Here is a 26,037-nt window from a genome sequence, read left to right as displayed (position 1 = left end):
GCGGGTGGGAACACCTCCAAAATCACATCCTTGTGCCTTCTTCTCCAGGAAGTTATCCCCCGCTGAGAGGAATTACAATGTGGGGAAGAGAACTCCTCGCCATCAAGCTGGCCCTCGAGGAGTGGTGCCACTGGTTGGAGGGCGCACAACATCCCTTTCTCGTCCTAACAGATCATCGTAATCTGGAATATATCAGAGGGGCCAAGAGGTTAAACTCCAGACAAGCCCACTGGGCTCTCTTCTTCACACGCTTCCATTTTCATGTTACTTACATCCCTGGAAATAAACCGTAAAAGCTGATGCTCTCTCCCGCCAGTTTGACCTTCCGACCAGTAACTCAGACCCTACACCCATTCTTCCTTCATCTTGCATTATGGGACCGGTACAGTGGGAGGTTCACTCTGCCATACAAGAAGCCCTAACCTCAGACCCGGCTCCTGAGACACCAGCTGGGAAGAGTTACGTACCAGCAGCTGTTAGACCCCAACTGATGCAATGGTGTCACACGTCCTTGGGGTCAGGACATCCGGGCATTACACAAACCACCAAACTTCTAGCCCGTAAATTCTGGTGGTCCTCACTGGCATCCGACGTCAGGGATTACGTACTCTCCTGTCCAGTCTGCGCCCAAACCAAAAGCCCTCGTCATCTCCCTTCCGGTAAGCTTCAACTTTTGCCAATCCCTCACAGATCCTGGTCCCACATAGCTGTTGACTTCATCACAGACCTTCCTGAATCCTCTGGTAACACCACCATCCTTGTCATAGTAGACAGTTTTTCAAAAATGTGTCGTCTGGTTCCTCTTCCTCATTTACCTAACGCCATGGAATTGGCTGAGTGTATGTTCCAACAGGTGTTCCGTCTGTATGGGATTCTGGAGGACATCGTCTCTGACCACGGGCCCCAGTTTGTCTCCCGGCTGTGGCGAACCTTCTGTGACCGACTGGGGGTCGCCCTCAGCCTCTCCTCTGGGTACCATCCCCAGACCAACGGGCAGATGGAACGACTGAACCAAGAAATAGGGAAGTACCTCCGCCAACAATGTTCTGCCTCTCCACACGATTGGAGTCGGTATATGGCCTGGGCCGAATATGCTCAGAACTCACTCATGCATTCATCCCTCCGACTTACTCCGTTTCAGTGTGTCCTTGGTTACCAACCCTCCATGTTTCCCTGGGAGGCGGAGCCTGGTACTGTCCCAGCTGTCGACGACTGGTTTCGGCATAGTGAGCGGGTATGGGAGACCACTCACCGGCATCTTCAGGAAGCCTCTAATACCCAGAAACGTTTTGCCGACAGACGTCGCCGACCTACGCCACTCTTTCACACCGGACAGCGTGTGTGGCTCTCTACCAGAGACATCCTGCTCCACCTCCCCTGCAAAAAGTCGCTTCATTGGTCCCTTCAAGATAACCCATCGCATCCTCCCTGTCACGTACCGCCTCCAGTTACCCCGTCAGTATAACATCTCCTCGTCCTTCCATGTGTCTCTGTTAAAACCGGTCACCTACAGTCCTCTTCATCCTGCAGTCTCAACCCGCAGTGCGCTCCCACCGTTGGACGTCGGAGGGTAACCTGCCTACGCCATTCAGGCCATCCTTGATTCCAAACGCCTGAGAGGTCGCATCCACTCTCTAGTGGACTGGGAAGGTTATGGGCCTGAAGACCGGTCCTGGGTCCCCGACCAGGACATCCTCGACCCAGAGATGATTCAGGCATTCCACCGTAACCGTCCGGATCGTCCCGCTCCCCGACCTCGGGGTCGACCCCCGAACAGAACCACTGGACATCAGCCTCAACGCAGTACGTCGTGTCAGTCCACGACCATGTCGAACCAGCCTGCTGGACCTCGCCCCCGAATGTAGCCCTGTTTCTTTGTGTTCTTGAACGTAGCCCTGTCTTTCATTTTTGATCATTGATTTCACCTGTGTTAGTTACTCGTCTCATCAGCTCCTTATTTAGTTCAGTTCTTTCTGTTTGTGCCTTGTAAGGTATTGTTCGTTTTGACTCTACTAAGCCTTTTCCTAGCTCGTTTGTGAGAACCAGTTTTAGCCATCAGTTCTAGTTGTTTCACCTGCCTGTTTGCCTACCTGTGTATAACCATTGCCTGCCTGTGACCACGATTCCTGCCTTCTGCAAAGGCGTAATAAACACCTGCCGTGCTCTGCGCGTGAATCTACACCTTTTTCTCCCTGAGTATTCATTACAGTGTGGATGCTATTTCAATTTTTCTTAGTGTCTATTGTGCACCTTTTTTTTTTGTGATTGGAGAAAGAAAACAAGTAGGTGGCCAGTATGGTGCAATAAACTTTAGTGAACTATTTACAGAAAATATATACAAAATACATATAGGCCTCCCGAGTGGTGCACCGGTCTAAGGCACTGCATCGCAGTGTTGCGGCGTCACTACAGCCTGGGGTTCGCACAACTGGCTGTGACCGGGAGTCCCATAGGGCGGCGCACAATTGGCCCAGCATCATCCGGGTTAGGGAAGGGTTTGGCCGGGTGGGCTTTACTTGGCTCATCGTGCTCTAGCGACTCCTTGTGGCTCCTTCGGTGGTCAGTTGAATGGTGTTTCCTCCGACACATTGGTGCAGCTGGCTTCCAGGTTAAGCGAGCGGGTGTTAAGAAGCGCAGCTTGGCGGATCATGTTTCGGAGGACGCATGACTCGACCTTCGCCTCTCCCGAGCCCGTTGCAGTGATGAGACAAGATCGTAATCACGAAATTGGGGAGAAAAAGGGGGTAAAAATTACAACAACGAAATACATATCAGAAGTCTGAATATCAGGAGGCACAACTGAAAAGTGTTTTGACTACTAATTTATACGCACATTGCATCTGAAAGTGTTCTTTAAAGATTGCAACCCCTCTGTCTCCACAAAAAGTGTGTTTAGGGGTCTAGCTACATTCATTCCACCTGGGCCTATTGACCCAGCTGTGGATATGTACTACAGACTGGTGCATAAAGACATATCCAAGCTAGAGGCCTCTATCCCCTATGTCAGAAATATCTTTACCCACTCTGAGAAGAAAGCCCTTAAATGTCTAGAATGCCACCTCTATAGTCATCCTCCCAGCGGACAAGGGAGGTGTTGTTACTTTTCAAGACTACACTGTCTATACGACTGTAGTACTCAGGCAACTGAATGATCAGACATTCTATAAGAGACTCACTACAAACTCCACAAAACGGCCAGAAGAGAACAGAGATTATCAGTGCGTAAAAACAGGTCCACGCCGGTAATCTGCAGTCCCTAAAATACTGTTAAATAATTTTAATCCCCAAAGGGACAGGATGAATCTTCTTTGGCATGAAGATCTCTGCTAGGCTTCAAATGCCCTGATTGATAAATATGCCCCTATGCATTCTGATACTTTTGTTTACCAAAGACAACACAATTAGACATTAGTTAAACTTCTTCCAGTAATAAAAACGACTCCACACAAAATAATTGTCCATATGATCCGTGCGCACCTCAGACATATTTTGGCTTTTTTTTGGCTTTTGACTCCTGGTAGCTTAAAGTGTTTGAAATAGCCTAATCTGTCTGCAAATAGTAAGGTAGTAATGATTTATTATTATTATTACTGCTACTACTGCATGAGGCTATAAAACTGCCACAGCAAGTTAAACACTGCAATACAAGGATTTATTTTGCAACCCGTCCGCCAAATCTATCCATTACGCACGGTTCTCCCTCTCAAGTGCTCCTTCTCGAGGAGCTTTGCCTTATCATCAAATGAATAGGTTGTTGTCATCGGTGCTATTGAAAATCGGATAGCTTCCTTATGTTTCAGTAAACCATTAGCCAACATATCAAAGATTAAACGAAGAGTCATCATGAAAGTGTATTATCTCTTCAATTTACTTTGGCGATTCAATTATTTTTTTCCTGTTATTGTGAACTGTAGGCTATAACAAGTTAACCCATTCAATTGAAGGCCTATCACAAACCTCTTTTTGTAGGTGATTCTGGTAGGCTAATAAAAGCATGTTGTTTGCAGCATAAACCAGCCTATTATCTCTGAAGTTCATTCATTTATTGGTGATGACTACTGCGCCACTCGGGCAGACAGAGGCTGATGAAATACGCCAACAAAATACGCAGGTATTTGGTGTTCTATGTGTTTATGTATGTAGAATGCTGGACTGACTGTTCTCAATGTGTGTGATGTAAATGTGGATGTGTAAGGTGATGCCAAAACAAACATTTTCATCTTGGATGGACAATTACATATTCTCTTCTATTGTAGGTTTCGGCACCCAGGGGAAACAATCCCACTACTGGGGAAGAGGTGGTGGGAAATGTTCAGGAGGAGGCACAAGAACCTGAGCATGAGGAGGCCGGACACCCTGGACAGGGGGAGAGCTGAGTGTGCCACACGTCCGATGATGGACACCTTCTTCACTTCTTATGAGAAGCACTTGGAGGAGAATGGGTTGAGGGAGAAACCCAGACAAATCTATAACTGCGATGAGTCTGGGGGCCAAGGAGCACATTACAGTGCTGGCCTGCTTCAACGCAGCTGGGGAGGATGTCCCCCCATTTATCATCTACCCCAAGTGTTAACCTGGTGGCCACTACACACTGGGAGGCCCCCCCCAAGCCTTGTATGGACGGTCAAACAGTGGCTACATTGACAGGGACCTGTTCAGGAAGTGGTTTCAGCACTTCATTAAGCATGCAGTGAAAGAGCGCCCTCTCCTTCTCCTCTTCGATGGGCACAAGAGCCACATGGACCCGGAGGTGCTCGCGGCGGCACTAAGGGAAGGGGTTATACTTCTTTCTCTTACACTTTCTATTCCGCTACCCGTACCAGCGCTGCAAGGACATGCACTATGTGGTAGAAGGGTTTAAGAAGTGTGGCTTCTTCCCTTTTGACCCTTCAGCCATTGAAGGGTCCCGTTTAATGCCGTCTCAGTCCCTACCGGGTCACCCCACCGCCTCTCCTGGAACCAGCAGCACTGTGCCATCCATCAGCACCTCCTCCCCAGTGACCACAGGAGGACCCACAGCCCCTGCTCCAGTCCAAGCCCCTGCTCCAGTCCCAGCCCTAGCTCTAGAAGAGCACCCCCTAATAGAGGGGGGGCTGATAGCGAAGGACCTGGGGCACATCCTTACTGTCCTTAAGTATCGGCTAGATCGATACAGAAGACTCCCTGTGGTCGCCACATGCCTCACCGTGGAGGAATACACGCGCCAGTGGCAGGAGAGGGGTGAGAAGGAGAGGGCCGAGGCAGAGGAGAAAGAGCGTTGGGCAGCCCTCAGAACACAGAGGGCACAGGAGAGGGCTGCCATGGATGTGACCATTGACGCCATTGCCCTGCTGGAACCACTCCTGACAGCTGCATCACCACTGCCAGTGCCTCCCAGTGTGCAACACCTGTAGGATCCGCCGGAGTCCCCAGCTGCAGAAGAAGGCTACGTGCCTACTCTCCCGGCCACACCATTGTCGGCCCTTCAACCCCACCATTACAAACACCAGCTCCTCCAACCCATCGTCGGTGGTTTTGTCCACCACCACCACGATGCACACCACCCCCCCTGTCTGTCACCACCAACACGGCCTCCTCTGGACCAACTGCCTCCTCCGTCTCCCATGGTCACACCACCATAGCAGCCTCATCTGGTGTCCCTGCCCCCTGCAATTTGAATACAGCCACCTCCACAGGTAAACACATGTTAAATTACAAAAAAATTACTGTTATCTGTTTTATAAAACAGCAATGTAAAAAAAAAAATCTCTCTTTACATATCTACAGTCCATAGCACCAGCCCTCAAGTCATCTTCACCTTCTCCAAAACCTCTGCAGCTTCCTCCAGAGGTATTGATGTAAAAAAGTTGAAAAGGGTTTTGATGAAACATGCTCAGTCTAACACTACTTTTTCTCAAACTGCAGCACAGAAAAGGAAGAGAAAAGCTCCACCGGTCACGTCTGTCACCCATGGCACTACTATCAGGTACTTCATAATCAGTTTTTCTCTCTCTCAGTTGTATCAATTACTATTGTTGTTGAAGAACTTCTACATTTTGCAAAACCACATTAATCAATTTGTATTATTATTATATTTTTTATAAAAGAAGACACCACCTGCTGTGCTCGCTGCGGGGAGCATGATCCGCCTGCAAGCTCCCCTCAGGAGTGTAGATCCGAGGTGCCATGGGTGTGCTGTGACTTCTGCCAGCACTGGTTCCACTGCAGGTGTGTGCAGTGGGATCAAGAGGAAGCGGTGGAGCTGGATTTTTAATGTGATTTTTGTGACAATATAGGGATGGAGGTCGAGATTTAATTGTTTGTTTTGTTTGTGTTCGTATGAAATTATTTATTTGTACAAAAAATGTCTAAAATATAATATATATATTTATTGAACCCATCTTGTGTATTTCTTCCTTTACTTTCCAAGTGCATCTCTGCAACAAACGCCAACAGTGTTTTCATTGTTTATGTCAATGCACATTACTGAAATTAAAGTTGTATTATTATGAATACTCATATTTTAGTATTCAACTGTTATCTACTTTCTCAAAACATAAGATTAATCTGTAAAACAAATGATGAGACATTATTTGGTTACAACACTGAATATGTTGGTGAATAACCATTTTTTAAGAGTCCACAGAAGGGCGCACCGGGCTACGCAATGAAAAGTTGACAGGCAAGTCATTATTTTTTTACCGGAAGGCTAGCCAACTAGTAAACTATCTAGTAAACACTTTGGGTACGTGGTTGGTGTCTTTTTTGAACGAAATTAAACAGATATATCTTGTAATTGAACAAAATAGTAAGGTGGCCAATAACTGGGGGCCGTATGCCGATAATACGGGACGTATTTTTTTACAAAAAAATAAATGTCTAAAATATAATATATTTATTGAACCCATCTTGTGTATTTCTTCCTTTACTTTCCAAGTGCATCTCTGCAACACAAACGCCAACAGTGTTTTCATTGTTTATGTCAATGCACATTACTGAAATTAAAGTTTTATTTGATGTAAATTATGAATACTCATATTTTAGTATTCAACTGTTATCTACTTTCTCAAAACATAAGATTAATCTGTAAAACAAATGAGACATTATTTGGTTACAACACTGAATATGTTGGTGAAGAACCATTTTTTAAGAGTCCACAGAAGGGCGCACCGGGCTACGCAATGAAAAGTTGACAGGCAAGTCATTATTTTTTTACCGGAAGGCTAGCCAACTAGTAAACTATCTAGTAAACACTTTGGGTACGTGGTTGGTGTCTTTTTTGAACGAAATTAAACGGATATATCTTGTAATTGAACAAAATAGTAAGGTGGCCAATAACTGGGGGCCGTATGCCGATAATACGGGACGTATTTTTTTACAAAAAAATAAATGTCTAAAATATAATATATTTATTGAACCCATCTTGTGTATTTCTTCCTTTACTTTCCAAGTGCATCTCTGCAACACAAACGCCAACAGTGTTTTCATTGTTTATGTCAATGCACATTACTGAAATTAAAGTTTTATTTGATGTAAATTATGAATACTCATATTTTAGTATTCAACTGTTATCTACTTTCTCAAAACATAAGATTAATCTGTAAAACAAATGAGACATTATTTGGTTACAACACTGAATATGTTGGTGAAGAACCATTTTATTAAGAGTCCACAGGAGGGCGCACCGGGCTACGCAATGAAAAGTTGACAGGCAAGTCATTATTTTTTACCGGAAGGCTAGCCAACTATCTAGTAAACACTTCGGGTACGTAGTTGGTGTCTCTTTTTTTAACAAAATTAAACGGATATATCTTGTAATTGAACAAAATAGTAAGGTGGCCAATAACTAGGGGCCGTAAGCCGATAATATGGGACGTATTTTTTTGCTAAACCGCTTATCAAAAAGCTGATAATAGTAGTATTTCCACTGAAATGTCAAACTTGCTAATTGCTAACCCGTTAGCTAACATTTCTACGACACCAATAATCACATAACATTGATGGCTTGATCACAAGATAACACTGTTGAAGGTAATATATTTCTTAAACGCTGTTGAATATGCCGATAATACGGGGTTCCACGCTAGAGATGCTGATTGAAGAAACATTTGCAGTGGTCTCTTAATTTTTTCCAGAGCTGTATGTGACCTGTTAGCAAAGATTACGATAACTAACACTTTCATCTGTGGTGTTAGCTAGCTAGCTATATTAGCTACTATGCTAGCTAGCTGGCTAGATAAACATGGTGCTAAGATATCAGATAGGAGCTAATAGCCAACGTAGCTAGCTAACATTAGCTGATTATTTTGAACATGCACCATTTTCGGCAACGAGCCATCTGACTTGCAGTGTAAAGTTAGCTATTTACTGGTGTGCTGATCTGACCAGCCGCAATCGCATCCATAAATTGACAGTTGATAGCCGGATTAGATGATTGTCATAATAGGGAAAGAAATAAGTGTTTTAAAATGCCCAAATAAAGGTTGGCAATAGGTTTAGCTACCTAAGAATCTTGCTGCATGTTTATGGAAAGCTATAGATCAGCGCACGTATGTGTGCGTTCTCACTTCTCAAACTATGGGCAGATATGAGTCATTCAAACAGAACATGCATTGTCATTTCATATTTTTTCCTACACTTGCTCTCCTTGTTAAATATTACGCATTTATGGCTTGGTAGCAAATGTCATCGCCATTGAGCTTGTTCTCATAGTAGCAGTAAACAGCACCAAGTGATATGAGCGATGGAGGGAGATGTGAGCAGTCGCTCTATCCAATCGTAGCAGTAGGATCAAGTTACAAACTGTCCATTTCTTGACAGATAGCTGAACTAGACAATTGAGTTGTTTCGAGTTTCGTCCTGGCAGCTGAGTTGTTTAGAGAGGCGTCCTGACAGCTGAAAAAAAAACAATGTTTTCCCGATCACGGAAAATGACAAAAATTATAGTTTCATAAACATCCGTGATCACAAATCATGACGTTGCACCCATTTGCATTGAATAGATGTTATTTTATATTCTCAAACTAACAGCAGTGCTAATATGATGCATCACCACCTGGTATGGCAACTGCTCGGCATCCGACTGTAAGGTGCTACAGAGGGTAGTGCGTACGGCCCAGTACATCACTGGGGCCAAGCTTCCTGCAATCCAGGACCTACAGTGAGGGAAAAAAGTATTTGATCCCCTGCTGATTTTGTACATTTGCCCACTGACAAAGACATGATCAGTCTTTAATTTTAATGGTAGGTTTATTTGAACAGTGAGAGACAGAATAACAACAAAAAAATCCAGAAAAACGCATGTCAAAAATGTTATGAATTGATTTGCATTTTAATGAGGGAAATAAGTATTTGACCCCTCTGCAAAACATGACTTAGTACTTGGTGGCAAAACCCTTGTTGGCAATCACAGAGGTCAGACGTTTCTTGTAGTTGGCCACCAGGTTTGCACACATCTCAGGAGGGATTTTGTTCCACTCCTCTTTGCAGATCTTCTCCAAGTCATTAAGGTTTCGATGCTGACGTTTGGCAACTCGAACCTTCAGCTCCCTCCACAGATATTCTATGGGATTAAGGTCTGGAGACTGGCTAGGCCACTCCAGGACCTTAATGTGCTTCTTCTTGAGCCACTCCTTTGTTGCCTTGGCCGTGTGTTTTGGGTCATTGTCATGCTGGAATAACCATCCACTACCCATTTTCAATGCCCTGGCTGAGGGAAGGAGGTTCTCACCCAAGATTTGACGACGGTACATGTCCCCGTCCATCGTCCCTTTGATGCGGTGAAGTTGTCCTGTCCCCTTAGCAGAAAAACACCCCCAAAGCATAATGTTTCCACCTCCATGTTTGACGGTGGGGATGGTGTTCTTGGGGTCATAGGCAGCATTCCTCCTCCTCCAAACACGGCGAGTTGAGTTGATGCCAAAGAGCTCCATTTTGGTCTCATCTGACCACAACACTTTCACCCAGTTCTCCTCTGAATCATTCAGATGTTCATTGGCAAACTTCAGACGGCCCTGTATATGTGCTTTCTTGAGCAGGGGGACCTTGCGGGCGCCGCAGGATTTCAGTCCTTCACGGCGTAGTGTGTTACCAATTGTTTTCTTGGTGACTATGGTCCCAGCCACCTTGAGATCATTGACAAGATCCTCCCGTGTAGTTCTGGGCTGATTCCTCACCGTTCTCATGATCATTGCAACTCCATGAGGTGAGATCTTGCATGGAGCCCCAGGCCGAGGGAGACTGACAGTTCTTTTGTGTTTCTTCCATTTGCGAATAATCGCACCAACTGTAGTCACCTTCTCACCAAGCTGCTTGGCGGTGGTCTTGTAGCCCATTCCAGCCTTGTGTAGGTCTACAATCTTGTCCCTGACATCCTTGGAGAGCTCTTTGGTCTTGGCCATGGTGGAGAGTTTGGAATCTGATTGATTGATTGCTTCTGTGGACAGGTGTCTTTTATACAGGTAACAAACTGAGATTAGGAGCACTCCCTTTAAGAGTGTGCTCCTAATCTCAGCTCGTTACCTGTATAAAAGACACCTGGGAGCCAGAAATCTTTCTGATTGAGAGGGGGTCAAATACTTATTTCCCTCATTAAAATGCAAATTAATTTATAACATTTTTGACATGCGTTTTTCTGGATTTTTTTGTTGTTATTCTGTCTCTCACTGTTCAAATAAACCTACCATTAAAATTATAGACTGGTCATTTCTTTGTCAGTGGGCAAACGTACAAAATCAGCAGGGGATCAAATACTTTTTTCCCTCACTGTATATACTAGGCGGTGTCAGAGGAAGGCCCCAAAAATTGTCAAAGACTCCAGTCACAAAAGTCATAGACTGTTCTCTCTGCTACCGCATGGCAGGCAGTACAGGAGCGCCAAGTCTAGGTCCAAAAGGCTGCTTAACAGCTTCTACCTCCAAGCCATAAGACTGCTGAACAATAAATCAAATGGCCACCTACATTGACACACTGCTGCTACTCACTGTTCATTATCTATGCATAGTCACTTTAGCCCTACCTACATGTACAAATTACCTCGACTAACCTGTACCCCCACACATTGACTCAGTACCGGTACCCCCTGTATATAGCCTCGTTATTGTTATTTTATTGTGTTACTTTATATTTTTTACTTTAGTTTATTTAGTAAATATTTTCTTAACTCTATTTCTTGAACTGCATTGTTTGTTAAGGGCTTGTAAGTAAGCATTTCACGGTAAGGTTGTATTCGGCAGGATGTGACAAATAAAATTAGATGTGATGTCCTTCCATACAGGCGTGACATGCTGGAGTGATGCTTCTATGCAAATGTTGTTGATCAGTAGGATAATATAAGTCCCAAATGGAAGGCAAATTATTTTTTGTCATCTGAAGCATCATAGACTCCACTGATCAGTCAAAACAAGCTCAATAACTCAATACATGTACACACTCCTATTGAATATGCATTCACCTGTATTGTAAGTCTATGCCATCTTCATTTACCGAGTTTATCAAGAGATTTACCTTTCAAATAAAATTATTTAGTCATCAACATTTTCAAACGTAATGATATTGAATATCGGCCTAAAATATTGGCCATCGGCCTCCTTTACCGACAAAAATTGGTATCGGAATCAGCCCTAAAAAAAAATCCACATTCTGTATTCTCTCCAGCAGTGGTGAAGTGTAGGCCTATTACTAAATTATGTAGCCTTGTGACACTGTCCTACTGGACTCTGTGCCGGTCCTTACTTAAACGTAATAGAGTACTATGGTATGTTGGGATCTTGTTATCTTCCTGCAGATGACAGTATTGAGTCATGACCTGAGGGCCTACTTGTTTTCTTTCTCCAACCAAATCTAAATCTAGGCTTTTCAAATATATTCCATTGTCCTTTCTCTTGTTTGTATTATGGCTATATTCCCACTAATATTCCTTTCTGTAACTAAGCTTTTACATGTGTATTTTTCGGTCTTTATAATAATAATAATTTTTAATTTGTAAAGCGCATTTCCCGTGCTCAATTCACATGTGAAGCTTATTGGTGCTTGCTTTGTGCGCAAATCATTTGACCGCTGCAGCTTGAGATTATTTATTCCCTTTTATTTATGAAAAGAAGCTGGTACTGGCCTTTATTATTTCTGATTTATTTCTGATATTTTAGCTTAGTTAAATTGATTTATATTATGGTGTTTCTATTCCAAGAAAAATCAAAAATACATTTTACAGTAGCCTATGTATTACCTACCTAAACATCCCTTAATACATTTAAAGTAATTCAAAATAGAAACGACATATCCTAATGTTAGAAAGTAGAATATAAACTAGATATAGGCTACTGTGGGTGGGGTAGGCTAAATAATTACAACCGAATAGACCTAATTAAAAGAATACTGATAAAGGAAACAAAAAATGCTAGGCAGAGCAGGCCCAGAGCTTGTGGCTGAGCAGTACCAGAGCGAAATTGGAGCGGGAGAAGAAGGTTGACACCATTTTTTAAATCTGCTCAAATTACGCTCTGCTCCTCGCTCAACACTCGCCCACTTACATTCAACAGCAGCCCTGCTTTAGGCCGTCAAAAAACTGTCAATGAATAATCATATCAATGGATGGAATCAGTGAATGAATGGCTGCAGCAACCATTACATGGTCTGACACGCTGCATAACAACTTAGGCCTAATTAGACAAAGGAACATTTTACTAAGTCGTTCAAACAAGATAATTACAAGAGTCTAAGTTCTTATTTTATTTTGCCTTGGGCTTCAGGGCTTCCATATTGACCCATCTATAACATGAGATTTACATCAAAAATAGAGATTTGGTTGTAAAAAAGCAACATTCTCCTTTAATATCATACAGCCTCTTTCTTGCTTTCCATGTAAAACAACCAAAGGCACACTTCAAGTTCAAGTAGAAGACTAATAGAAGCACAGCACTTGGCCAAAGGTCGTAGTTACCTCCTCCGGGCGGCTCAGCACGTGACCCTCAGGGCCAGTGATGCCCAGCTCCAGGATCTTACGCTGCTCCTGCAAATCCATCAGAAAACAGCTTTAGTGGCTTGGCCAGTGGAGAAGGCAAGCTGGGACAAGGTGATAGGGTTTATTAGACACTCTGTTACCTCAGCAATGATGTCCCCGTTCTCTGCGTGCACTTGAGCGATGGCTCCCAGGTCTCTGATGACATTGAACACCTCGTACATCTACAGGAAGAGGAAAGCAGCTGGTCAACACACAGGCCAGGGAACCAGGGGCTTTAGCAATGAGGACATTTACAATGTGATTTTTGGTGGTCCAAGCTTTAGTGGAGATCTCTTTGTCAGAGCAACACATGCTGGATGAGAATGTTAAATGCATAGATTCAATCATTTATTCCACTTCTTTAGGTTGACCACATGTTTCAATTCAGAATTCACATGACAATCAACTAGGAATTCACAGCTGCAATAGGCCACAGGAAACGGTCAGGCAATCTTTCAGCACGTGTTACAAGAGTCCTCCCCAGTGGCAGTCCTAACCACTAACCAGCCTGTGCTGAGTGGGAAAACTCAATACAGTGCCATTAACAAAGCTCTCCCAGAAATACATGAGGCACATGGGCGAGATCATTCACCCCACAGAAAGATAATCCTTTATCTAGCAGTCAGACAGCAGTAGATATTCCAGAGGAGGTGAGGAAGGCTTCAATAATCTCATAATTGTTGGAGCAGTGATGTGCTGTCGTCACCAAACTTGAGATATGCACACATAAATCCATGCAAATCTCCCATTGACATCAACTACTTTTTACACTTACTAATCTCAAATTAGGATTCAGCCTTCAAAGAGTTTATAAACAATGGCTAACACTTTACTTGACACCCAGTGCCATAACACGTTATGACACGGTCATAACCATGAACTAATATGCCATAACAGCTGACATAACTTGTCATAACCTGTCATAATAGGGTCATAACACTGTCATGACCCATATATTTACACCTGTTGTGACATATATTGTGTTATTTTATGGCTGGTTATGACACCTACATAAGAGTGTCAAAACCCACATTTATTCAAATTCGTTGTTTCCCTGCCAAGAAGTTTCCTTTCGTTTGAAAGTTTGTTTCTTAAATTATTTGTTAGTTGTTTACAGTCGTGTATTTCATCATATTTTAAATAACTTGTAGAAAATACACTTTATGACACTGTCATGAAGCATTATGACCATATTGTGTCACTTTACTTGGACTAAGGAAATACACTTTATTACATTGTCAAAAAGCATTATGACCTTCATAATCATATAAGCCAGATAGGCCTATCTCGTACATGCCCTTCTATCAGTCATCAGTCAAAAAGAGGGTGTCTTGTCCGGCTCCTGTAATCTTCTCTTGCATTCGTCCCAGTCATCAGCAACAGAGCACAGTTAGAAAGATATGGCATATAGAAGCAAACTGGATGGACATCATGAAAATGATCGGAGAGGTTGAGGGTAGAGGAAGTTCAGGTGTAAAAACAAACAAAATATAATTATTGTAAAATTGACTGTGTCCATAAAATGTATATAGTATGTATACACTGGAAGTAGAGGCCTAAGCGTTGTTGTTCACTAGTTTTCTCCAATTAGGGAAGGGGTGGTGGGGTTGGAAAGTAATGAAAGGAAATATATTTTTAAAGGATATGTATATATATATATATATATATATATATGTATTTATATGTATGTATGTGTATATGTATGTGTATGTATGTATACAGTTGAAGTCGGAAGTTCACCATAGCCATACATACACCATAGCCAAATACATTTAAACTCATTTTTTCACAATTCCTGACATTTTATCCTAGTAAAGATTCCCTGTCTTAGGTCAGTTAGGATCACCACTTTATTTTAAGAATGTGAAATGTCAGAATAATAGTAGAGAGAATTATTTATTTCAGCTTTTATTTATTTCATCACATTCCCAGTGGGTCAGAAATGTACATACACTCAATTAGTTTTTGGTAGCATTGCCTTTAAATTGTTTAACTTGGGTCAAACGTTTCGGGTAGCCTTCCACAAGCTTCCCACAATAAGTTGGGTGAAATTTGGCCCATTCCTCCTGACAGAGCTGGTGTAACTGAGTCAGGTTTGTAGGCCTCCTTGCTCGCACACGCTTTTTCAGTTCTGCCCACAAATGTTCTATAGGATTGAGGTCAGGGCTTTGTGATGGCCACTCCAATACCTTGACTATGTTGTCCTTAAGCCATTTTGCCACAACTTTGGAAGTATGCTTGGGGTCATTGTCCATTTGGAAGACCCATTTGCGACCAAGCTTTAACTTCATGATTGATGTCTTGAGATGTTGCTTCAATATATCCACATAATTTTCCTTCCTCATGATACCATCTATTTTGTGAAGTGCACCAGTCCCTCCTGCAGCAAAGCACCCCCACAGCATGATGCTGCCACCCCCGTGCTTCTCGGTTGGGATGGTGTTCTTCGGCTTGCAAGGAACCCCCTTTTTCCTCCAAACATAACGATGATCATTATGGCCAAACAGTTCTATTTTTGTTTCATCAGACCAGAGGACATTTCTCCAAAAAGTACGATCTTTGTCCCCATGTGCAGTTGCAAACCGTAGTCTGGCTTTTTTATGGCGGTTTTGGAGCAGTGGCTTCTTCCTTGCTGAGCGGCCTTTCAGGTTATGTCGATATAGGACTCGTTTTACTGTGGATATACAGTGAGGGAAAAAAGTATTTGATCCCCTGATTATTTTGTACGTTTGCCCACTGACAAAGACATGATCAGTCTATAATTTTAATGGTAGGTTTATTTCAACAGTGAGAGACAGAATAACAACAAAAAAATCCAGAAAAACGCATGTCAAAAATGTTTTAAATTGATTTGCATTTTAATGAGGGAAATAAGTATTTGACCCCTCTACAAAACATGACTTATTACTTGGTGGCAAAACCCTTGTTGACAATCACAGAGGTCAGACGTTTCTTGTAGTTGGCCACAAGGTTTGCACACATCTCAGGAGGGGTTTTGTACCACTCCTCTTTGCAGATCTTCTCCAAGTCATTAAAGTTTTGAGCCTGACGTTAGGCAACTCGAACCTTGAGCTCCCTCCACAGATTTTATATGGGATTAAGGTCTGGAGACTGGCTAGGCCACTCCAGGACCTTCATGTGCTTCTTCTTGAGCCACTCCTTTGTTGCCTTGGCCGTGTGTTTTGGGTCATTGTCATGATGGAATACCCATCCACGACCAATTTTCAATGCCCTGGCTGAGGGAAGGAGGTTCTCACCCAAGATTTGACGGTACATGGCGCCGTCCATCGTCCCCTTTGATGCAGTGAAGTTGTTCTGTCCCCTTAGCAGAAAAACACGCCCAAAGCATAATGTTTCCACCTCCATATTTGACGGTGGGGATGGTGTTCTTGGGGTCATAGGCAGCATTCCTCCTCCTCCAAACACGGCGAGTTGAGTTGATGCCAAAGAGCTCGATTTTGGTCTCATCTGACCACAACACTGTCACCCAGTACTCCTCTGAATCATTCAAATGTTCATTGGCAAACTTCAGATGGGCCTGTATATGTGCTTTCTTGAGCAGGGGGGACCTTGTAGGCGCTGCAGGATTTCAGCCCTTCACGGCGTAGTGTGTTACCAATTGTTTTCTTAGTGACTATGGTCCCAGCTGCCTTGAGATCATTGACAAGATCCTCCCGTGTAGTTCTGGGCTGATTCCTCACCGTTCTCATGATCATTGCAACTCCCCGAGGTGAGATCTTGCATGGAGCCCCAGGCCGAGGGAGATTGACAGTTCTTTTGTGTTTCTTCCATTTGCGAATAATCGCACCAACTGTTGTCACCTTCTCACCAAGCTGCTTGGCGATGGTCTTGTAGCCCATTCCAGCCTTGTGTAGGTCTACAATCTTGTCCCTGACATCCTTGGAGAGCTCTTTGGTCTTGGCCATGGTGGAGAGTTTGGAATCTGATTGATTGATTGCTTCTGTGGACAGGTGACTTTTATACAGGTAACAAACTGAGATTAGGAGCACTCCTTTTAAGAGTGTGCTCCTAATCTCAGCTCGTTACCTGCATAAAAGACACCTGGGAGCCAGAAATCTTTCTGATTGAGAGGGGGTCAAATACTTATTTCCCTAATTAAAATGCAAATCAATTTATACCATTTTTGACATGCGTTTTTCAGGATTTTTTTGTTGTTATTCTGTCTCTCACTGTTCAAATAAACCTACCATTAAAATTATAGACTGATCATTTCTTTGTCAATGGGCAAACGTACAAAATCAGCAGGGGATCAAATACTTTTTTCCCTCACTGTAGATACTTTTGTACCTGTTTCCTCCAGCATCTTCACAAGGTCCTTTGCTGTTGTTCTGGGATTGATTTGCACTTTTCGCACCAAAGTACGTTCATCTCTAGGAGACAGAATGCGTCTCCTTCCTGAGCAGTATGACGGCTGCGTGTTCCCATGGTGTTTATACTTGCGTACTATTGTTTGTACAGATGAACGTGGTACCTTCAGGCGTTTGGAAATTGCTCCCAAGGATGAACCAGACTTGTGGAGGTCTACAATATATTTTCTGAGGTCTTGGCTGATTTCTTTTGATTTTCCCATGATGTCAAGCAAAGAGGCACTGAGTTTGAAGGTAGGCCTTGAAATACATCCACAGGTACACCTCCAATTGACTCAAATTATGTCAATTAGCCTATCAGAAGCTTCTAAAGCCATGACATCATTTTCTGGGATTTTCCAAGCTGTTTAAAGGCACAGTCAACTTAGTGTATGTAAACTTCTGACCCACTGGAATTGTGATACAGTGAATTATAAGTGAAATAATCTGTAAGTAAACAAATGTTGGAAAAATTACTTGTGTCATGCACAAAGTAGATGTCCTAACCGACTTGCCAAAACTATAGTTTGTTAACAAGAAATGTGTGGAGTGGTTGAAAAACAAGTTTTAATGACTCCAACCTAAGTGTATGTAAACTTCCGACTTCAACTGTACATATATATATACACTGCTCAAAAAAATAAAGGGAACACTTAACAACACAATGTAACTCTAAGTCAATCACACTTCTGTGAAATCAAACTGTCCACTTAGGAAGCAACACTAATTGTCAATAAATTTCACATGCTGTTGTGCAAATGGAATAGACAACAAGTGGAAATTATAGGCAATTAGCAAGACACCCCCAATAAAGGACTGGTTTTGCAGGTGGTGACAACAGACCACTTCTCAGTTCCTATGCTTCCTGGCTGATGTTTTGGTCACTTTTGAATGCTGGCGGTGCTTTCACTCTAGTGGTAGCATGAGACAGAGTCTACAACCCACACTAGTGGCTCAGGTAGTGCAGCTCATCCAGGATGGTACATCAATGCGAGCTGTGGCAAGAAGGTTTGCTGTGTCTGTCAGCGTAGTGTCCAGAGCATGGAGGCGCTACCAGGAGACAGGCCAGTACATCAGGAGACGTGGAGGAGGCCGTAGGAGGGCAACAACCCAGCAGCAGGACTGCTACCTCCGCCTTTGTGCAAGTAGGAGCAGGAGGAGCACTGCCAGAGCCCTGCAAAATGACCTCCAGCAGGCCACAAATGTGCATGTGTCTGCTCAAACGGTCAGAAACAGACGCCATGAGGGTGGTATGAGGGCCCGACGTCCACAGGTGGGGGTTGTGCTTACAGCCCAACACCGTGCAGGACGTTTGGCATTTGCCAGAGAACACCAAGATTGGCAAATTCGCCACTGGCGCCCTGTGCTCTTCACAGATGAAAGCAGGTTCACACTGAGCACATGTGACAGACGTGACAGAGTCTGGAGACGCCGTGGAGAACGTTCTGCTGCCTGCAACATCCTCCAGCATGACCGGTTTGGCGGTGGGTCAGTCATGGTGTGAGGTGGCATTTCTTTGGGGGGCTGCACAGCCCTCCATGTGCTCGCCAGAGGTAGCCTGACTGCCATTAGGTACCGAGATGAGATCCTCAGACCCCTTGTGAGACCATATGCTGGTGCGGTTGGCCCTGGGTTCCTCCTAATGCAAGACAATGCTAGACCTCATGTGGCTGGAGTGTGTCAGCAGTTCCTGCAAGAGGAAGGCATTGATGCTATGGACTGGCCCGCCCGTTCCCCAGACCTGAATCCAATTGAGCACATCTGGGACATCATGTCTCGCTCCATCCACCAACGCCACGTTGCACCACAGACTGTCCAGTTGGCGGATGCTTTAGTCCAGGTCTGGGAGGAGATCCCTCAGGAGACCATCCGCCACCTCATCAGGAGCATGCCCAGGCGTTGTAGGGAGGTCATACAGGCACGTGGAGGCCACACACACTACTGAGCCTCATTTTGACTTGTTTTAAGGACATTACATCAAAGTTGGATCAGCCTGTAGTGTGGTTTTCCACTTTAATTTTGAGGGTGACTCCAAATCCAGACCGCCATGTGTTGTTAAATTTGATTTCCATTTATTATTTTTGTGTGATTTTGTTGTCAGCACATTCAACTATGTAAAGAAAAAAGTACTTAAGATTATTTCATTCATTCAGATCTAGGATGTTTTATTTTAGTGTTCCCTTTATTTTTTTTTGCAGTGTATATATATATATATATATATATATATATATATATATATATATATATATATGCAAGGGAAAAACATATGTGGGATTGGAAGTGATACAGACAATTACATTGATGGAAGTTACAGTCTATCTGCAATATTAAAGCTGATCTACTCCCAATAAAAATAAATAAAAATGACCAAAAATAATAATACAATTTAAAAAACAGAGCATTGGGGTAGGTGCATGTCTGACATCAATGTGTGCGCAATTACAATGATAATTTTAAATGGTACATTTCAAATATATATATATAACATAAACATACTGTTGACACGTAGGCTATGGTGTAATGGAATGTTTTGCCTTGTGTGGAAGGTTTTGTGGGTTTGGAAACTCTTATTTAGGGTGTCATAACCAGCCATAAAATAACACAATATATGTCACAACAGGTCTAAATAAATGTGTCATGACAGCGTTTCTGACCATATTATAACAGGTTATGACATATTATGTCATGGTTATGACGCTGGGTGTCCAAGTAAAGTGTTACCAAGCAAGATAATACAGAATATAATTATGTCATGCAATGCATTTATGCAAAGTGCAATGCAATCATGACTTCAAAGGCATGCACAAGCCTCCACAAATGTTGACTACTCCATCCGTCGCCAGTAAATCATTCCAATCTGAAATGCTTCAAATCGTACCTGGGAGTCGGAAAGTTGGAAAACATCCTTATAAGCCAAATAGACCAGGAAAGAGTTGACACCTAAAGATAGAAAACTTATGAGCAATAGTAGAAATAGACAAAGGGATAGCAAAGGGAGAGGAAAGGACAGTCACAGGGAGGAAATAGACCATAAGGAGAGTCTTAGTAGAAGTCATAGCTCCCCCACCCCAACTGACATGAGTGAATGGGTGACAATGGTTTGTGCAATTGTGTTAGTTGCGTACCGTGGTCCTTCACCAGGCTCTCCATCTCCTCCTGCATGCCCTTGTGCCAGTTAGTGATGTCCACATGCAGGGTGTAGTCACAGCAGGACTTGCTGTCGGCCCATTCCCTCCACTGGTTGAACGCTGCCACCAGGCTCACACCAGGTTCCGGAACCACATGATCAACTACACACACACACACCATTGTCATTGAAACCACCCTAGCAGTAACATTATCGCGTTTTACAGAGGCCAGACATAATATTCAAAACCATGAGACAACATGAACATCTGCAAAGGGTAAATTAGTCACAAACGTGTCGGCTGGTATCAGTATGTCAGAATCTAGGGGTTTCTGTAAAATGGATCATTGGGGATGAAGCATTTCATTAGTACATACTGATCATGGTGGTTCCCCCAGCCAGAGCAGCACGGGTGCCCTGGTAGAAGTCATCTGCTGACACCATGCCCCTGTCTGGCATCTGGAAGCGTGTGTGCACATCTATGCCCCCGGGCATCACCATGCGTCCATGGGCATCAATGATCTTCACCCCACCAGGAACTATCAGGTTCTCTCCAATTTGCCTGAGAGGAGAATAAATGTATTAAGAGAGGGAGAGGGAGACACCAGAAATTATCAAAGGCATTACAAAAAATATACTCTGATTTTTAAAATATATATAGCCAACAAAAGTGCCAACAATAGAGAACAATGGCGCTCTAACTAATAAGACTTACTTGATGACTCCATCCTCCATATAGATGTCAGCAAGGAAAGACTGGTCATCATTCGTAATCTTCCCACATTTGATAAGGAGACGATCACTCTGTGAGAAGAGACAGAATTTAATTTATGTGACTTCATTGTGCTAATAGCAGTAAGCACCACAACCCATTGTTGATAGATTTAAAAAGCATATTTCATATTGAACAAATTTGGCATGAAAGGTAACCTAGCCAATACTCAACCCCAGCACATCCATCCATCCAGGAGAGCTTCAACAGAACCTAACTGAATAGAAGCACATCAGAGGCATACCATAAGGGACTAAAAAGCTCCATACTCCACACAAGGATAGAGTCCTTAGTACACATTCCTGTATAAAACAGCACTAGGGCAACTCAATATTAGGAAGGTGTTCCTAATAGTACGAATCAAGGCTGGAATGGGCTTAAAAATTTAATTACTTAAAATTACTAAAAACTTTAATTACTTAAAAATCATACAATGTGATTTTCTGGATTTTTGTTTTAGATTCCTTCTCTCACAGTTGAAGTGTACCTATGATACAAATTACAGACCTCTATATGCTTTGTAAGTAGGAAAACCTGCAAAATCGGCAGTGTATCAAATACTTGTTCTCCCCACTGTATACAGGCCCGTCTGAAGTTTGCCAATGAACATCTGAATGATTCAGAGGAGAACTGGGTGAAAGTGCTGTGGTCAGATGAGACCAAAATCGAGCTCTTTGGCATCAACTCAACTCGCCGTGTTTGGAGGAGGAGGAATGCTGCCTATGACCCCAAAAACACCATCCCCACCGTCAAACATGGAGGTGGAAACATTATGCTTTGGGGGTGTTTTTCTGCTAAGGGGACAGGACAACTTCACTGCATCAAAGGGACGATGGATGGGGCCATGTACCGTCAAATCTTGGGCGAGAACCTCCTTCCCTCAGCCAGGGCATTGAAAATGGGCCGTGGATGGGTATTCCAGCATGACAATGACCCAAAACACACAGTCAAGACAACAAAGGGTTTTGCCACTAAGTCATGTTTTGCAGAGGGGTCAAATACTTGTTTCCCTCATTAAAATGCAAATCAATTTATAACATTTTTGACATGCGTTTTTCTGGATTTTTTTGTTGTTATTCTGTCTCTCACTGTTCAAATAAACCTACCATTAAAATTATAGACTGATCATGTCTTTGTCAGTGGGCAAACGTACAAAATCATCAGGGGATCAAATACTTTTTTCCCCTCACTGTAAGAGTAGAACAAATAATCCCATTTCCATCTGAGGAGAGCATTCTATTGTAGGCTCGGGCTGGCCTACTTCTCATCAGGCCTTCCTCAGGGAGTGTGGGAATAATAAGGCCGATAGAGGCTCTCTCCTCTCTCCAGACCGCACAGCAGTCCACAAGATGTAGGATGTTAGTATCCCCTTGCTAGCACACTGACCTGAGTGCTTTCACATTCAGAGAGTGACCTATAGCCTACCACTGAACAGGCCTCACAAAACTGCATTCTTCCAGCATGATCTAACAGACTATTATCTTCAAATGGGTCAATTGACTTCAGATTAGACTACATTTCTGCACTCAACCAGAAAAATGAAAATAACAGGCCTGAGTGCAGGGAATAAGGCAAATTGGTTCCAATATTCTCTTTCATATGTCTTTAATAAATCATGAGTGATCTTGTCTTACTTATCTTCATCTGTTCAACATCCATAGTCATATCTTTATTATAGGCCTATTAGGAAATAAGATGTAATCAGCAAATAAAACAAGGATGCAATCAATGCAACCATTCATTATAGTGGTTGATTCCACTGGGTATTTACAAGATGGAAACATTGAGTACAGAACATAAATCGGTAATGTGTTATGTAATGAGATTTACGCTACTATGCAAAACACTGACTTACTGTGTTTTGGTGCGTTTGATGTCTTGCCACTGCATCTCTTTATAAATACCTCACAAACAGAATGACTTCATGAGTCTCTGTCCCACCTAAAAGCACCAGTGGAGGTTAAATGAACTAGGCCTATTTCTATACATAAAGTATCTCTGAGACGGACAGCCTCAAGGGCAAGCATATCATTTATTTATTTAATAGACAAGATGTTAACAATAAGGCTATGCTATATTTGTGGAAAATCGGAGCAACTCCATGCTGTGCAAATGCTTGACAGTGATGAAGTGAAAGGGAAATGAAATGCAACTTTTGCACTGAATGGCATTTATAACAGGCCACACTAATGCATTATGACTAGTTAGGTAATGAAAATCCATATCGTCACTTAAAAGGCATCCTCCTGCCTCGTTTACAGTGAGCCCAGCCCAGTAAAATGCTGAACTGGATGGGCTAATCTTTGTGATAGATAGATGGGTAATCTTTGTGACACGGAAATGATTCTGGACCAAACACTCTCCTGGATATATTTAGGCTACACCACAAACATTGGTCAATAGGTCTAAGTCAGGGGTGGACAACTTTGATGGGGTTGGGGGCCACAAAAAAATCTGAACTAAGGGGCCGCAGTGTCTCGCGGGTCTGCATACCCACATACATACCCACACATGCAGTTAGAGCCAGCCCTAACCTTTTGGGGGCCCTAAGTTAAATTTTGTAAGACATTTTAGAATTAATTTCCTGCAATTATACACATTTGGCCATGGGGCATGGAGAAAATGTTGCCATTTTAAAGCACGTTTGCTGCAATGCTACACATTTTGCCATGGGGTGGAGATCTTTTTTTTTTTTTTTTACAGCTAATTTCCTGCAATTCTACATGGCGGTGGCACGGGCCGCCAGTTGCCCATCCCTGGTCTAGGTCATTATAATAGCAGGTCTATTACTAATTTCCATGGGGTTTCATGGGAAAACTGGGCCTTGCTCTGTCCCCCTTTTAAAGCCACAACACGCTGTCATCTGAGGGCCCGGGGTGCTGCTGGGATTGAGCCAACTGTATGCAATGCCTGAGATGCTTAGATAAGCCTCCTCCAGTTGTGAGGGAGATCCGACAGCCCAGTTCCCCCCAGTTCCCCTTCATGCTTCATTCCCTGGCAGAAACAAAAGGAACAGATACCTGTTAACGCACGCAAATGTGTGGTTTGTGTTATTTGATTCAAGACATTAAATGCCTAAATTTCATTACTGTGTGTACACGAAGTATGTCAGCATACAGACAAAAGCTAGGCCTTCACAGCTTACAGCAACCAGCAAGGATGGCTTTCATCCAATGACCTACTTTTTAGAAGAAAAAATTGCCCTTTGAACTATTAATGTTATGCCCCCATCCCCAAATGTCATCATTGCAAATCAACCATTTGCTGTCTAGGGTTGATAAGACTAAATGTTGTGACAAATACATATGTATTTAATAAATGAATACATTTATTTTAATTTTATTTTATTGTTGGTGGGATTTTCCTATTTTCCTCACATTTTAATTTATATTGTGGTATACCCATAGTCTATAGCTACAGTATTACCAATTCGGCATTAAAAGTATATTAGAATCCATCTGAATATAAGGATGGAAAAGATAAAAGATTTGTCCCAATCATCCATTCTTGTTCCTGATCCTGTCGGCTAAACTGGGCGGCAGGTAGCTTAGTGGTTAAGAGCATAGTGCCAGTAACCGAAAGGTCGCTGGTTCTAATCCCCGAGCCGACTAGGTGAAAAATCTGTCGATGTGCCCTTGAGCAAGGCACTTAACCCTAATTGCTCCTGTAAGTCGCTCTGGATAAGAGCGTCTGCTAAATGACTAAAAAAAAATAAAAAAAATAAACTAAATCGTCTAACATGGTAGGATATGGAATGGACAAAAAAATTGCATGCACACAATAAAATGCGCGTGCCAACGAGTATTCCAATGACATGAGCGTATGAACTGGCGTTCCATTTATGACCAATTACCCTGCCTTTGTTTATTATAGCAGTGCAAGTGGTGACATTGCATTGGTATGAATGGGCACCCCTCCTCTTCCTCCTCCTCAGCGTGATAGCTACAGCTAGCATAGTCTGTCTAATCCCTACTGCTAGTTTGTTCAGCCATGCATTGGTGAATGTATAGATTTTACACACAATTTTGTAAAATTATGAACATTTAAAACACTATACTCACTGTAATGCGTGGTATATTTTTCTTTCCTTGGTACCCGGACATCTTAGCGGCGCGTTGTCAGCGTCCTCGATTATGGCTGTCACCTCACTGATGTTAGCTAGACCGCTAGCAATGAAACGGTTGGATGCTCGGATGCGTTAAGACCAGTCGACGCCCAGACAAAATTGTGTCTCCGGCTATCGCCTGACTAAATTCGTGAAATAGCTCTATCCGTTCCAACGAGGTTTGCTGAATGAACTTAAAACAGGTCTGACAGCTTTTCCTCACGTTCTAATGCTGCGCCAAGCCTGTCCAGCAGTCACCAACAGGGAGCGAGAAGATAAACGGTGATGAGGGCCACGGCCAGCGTCCATGCGCAATGCCCCACCCTTCTCCCCATCGTGGCTCATCGTGGCTCTCCACTCACCTGCTGCAGGCCAAGTCTGGAGGATGGATGGGAAACTAGGAGTGACACTGATGCTCATTTGACTTGTCTGAAACAATGCAACGTCCTTTAATTAGAAAGGACAAGCAAAGTTCAATGACATGAGCGCATGAACTGGCGTTCCATGTATGACTAACTACCCTGCATTTGTTTATTATAGCAGTGCAAGTGGTGACATTGCATTGGTATGAATGGAATGAATTGGTAATAAACCTGAAATAAGCCAGATCTTTTCTCAGATGTCAACATTTTGAGAAAAATAACTGACTGCACACACACACTGCATTATAATTATCTTTTGAACAAA

The 26,037-nt window shown here is 43.0% G+C and overlaps 1 protein-coding gene across 1 annotated transcript in view; it reads right to left on the bottom strand.

Annotated features, from left to right (window-relative positions):
• The window catches only part of LOC121584802 (dihydropyrimidinase-related protein 2-like), a 44,601-nt gene extending 18,799 nt beyond the window's left edge, over positions 1 to 25,802 (bottom strand). The window contains exons 1-7 of the mRNA XM_041900933.2: positions 25,307 to 25,802; positions 21,189 to 21,277; positions 20,851 to 21,035; positions 20,472 to 20,636; positions 20,225 to 20,286; positions 13,081 to 13,161; positions 12,920 to 12,988 (exon numbers count right to left, since the gene is read on the bottom strand). Coding sequence (XP_041756867.1) covers positions 12,920 to 12,988; positions 13,081 to 13,161; positions 20,225 to 20,286; positions 20,472 to 20,636; positions 20,851 to 21,035; positions 21,189 to 21,277; positions 25,307 to 25,348 — 693 coding nt within the window. The 5' untranslated portion in view covers positions 25,349 to 25,802. The remainder of the gene's footprint in view (positions 1 to 12,919; positions 12,989 to 13,080; positions 13,162 to 20,224; positions 20,287 to 20,471; positions 20,637 to 20,850; positions 21,036 to 21,188; positions 21,278 to 25,306) is intronic.
• Between the last annotated feature and the right edge of the window lie 235 nt (positions 25,803 to 26,037).

The sequence above is a fragment of the Coregonus clupeaformis genome, chromosome 16 (assembly GCF_020615455.1).
Source record: "Coregonus clupeaformis isolate EN_2021a chromosome 16, ASM2061545v1, whole genome shotgun sequence".
NCBI lineage: Eukaryota > Metazoa > Chordata > Actinopteri > Salmoniformes > Salmonidae > Coregonus > Coregonus clupeaformis.
This window is presented reverse-complemented; position numbering and strand designations above follow the sequence as displayed.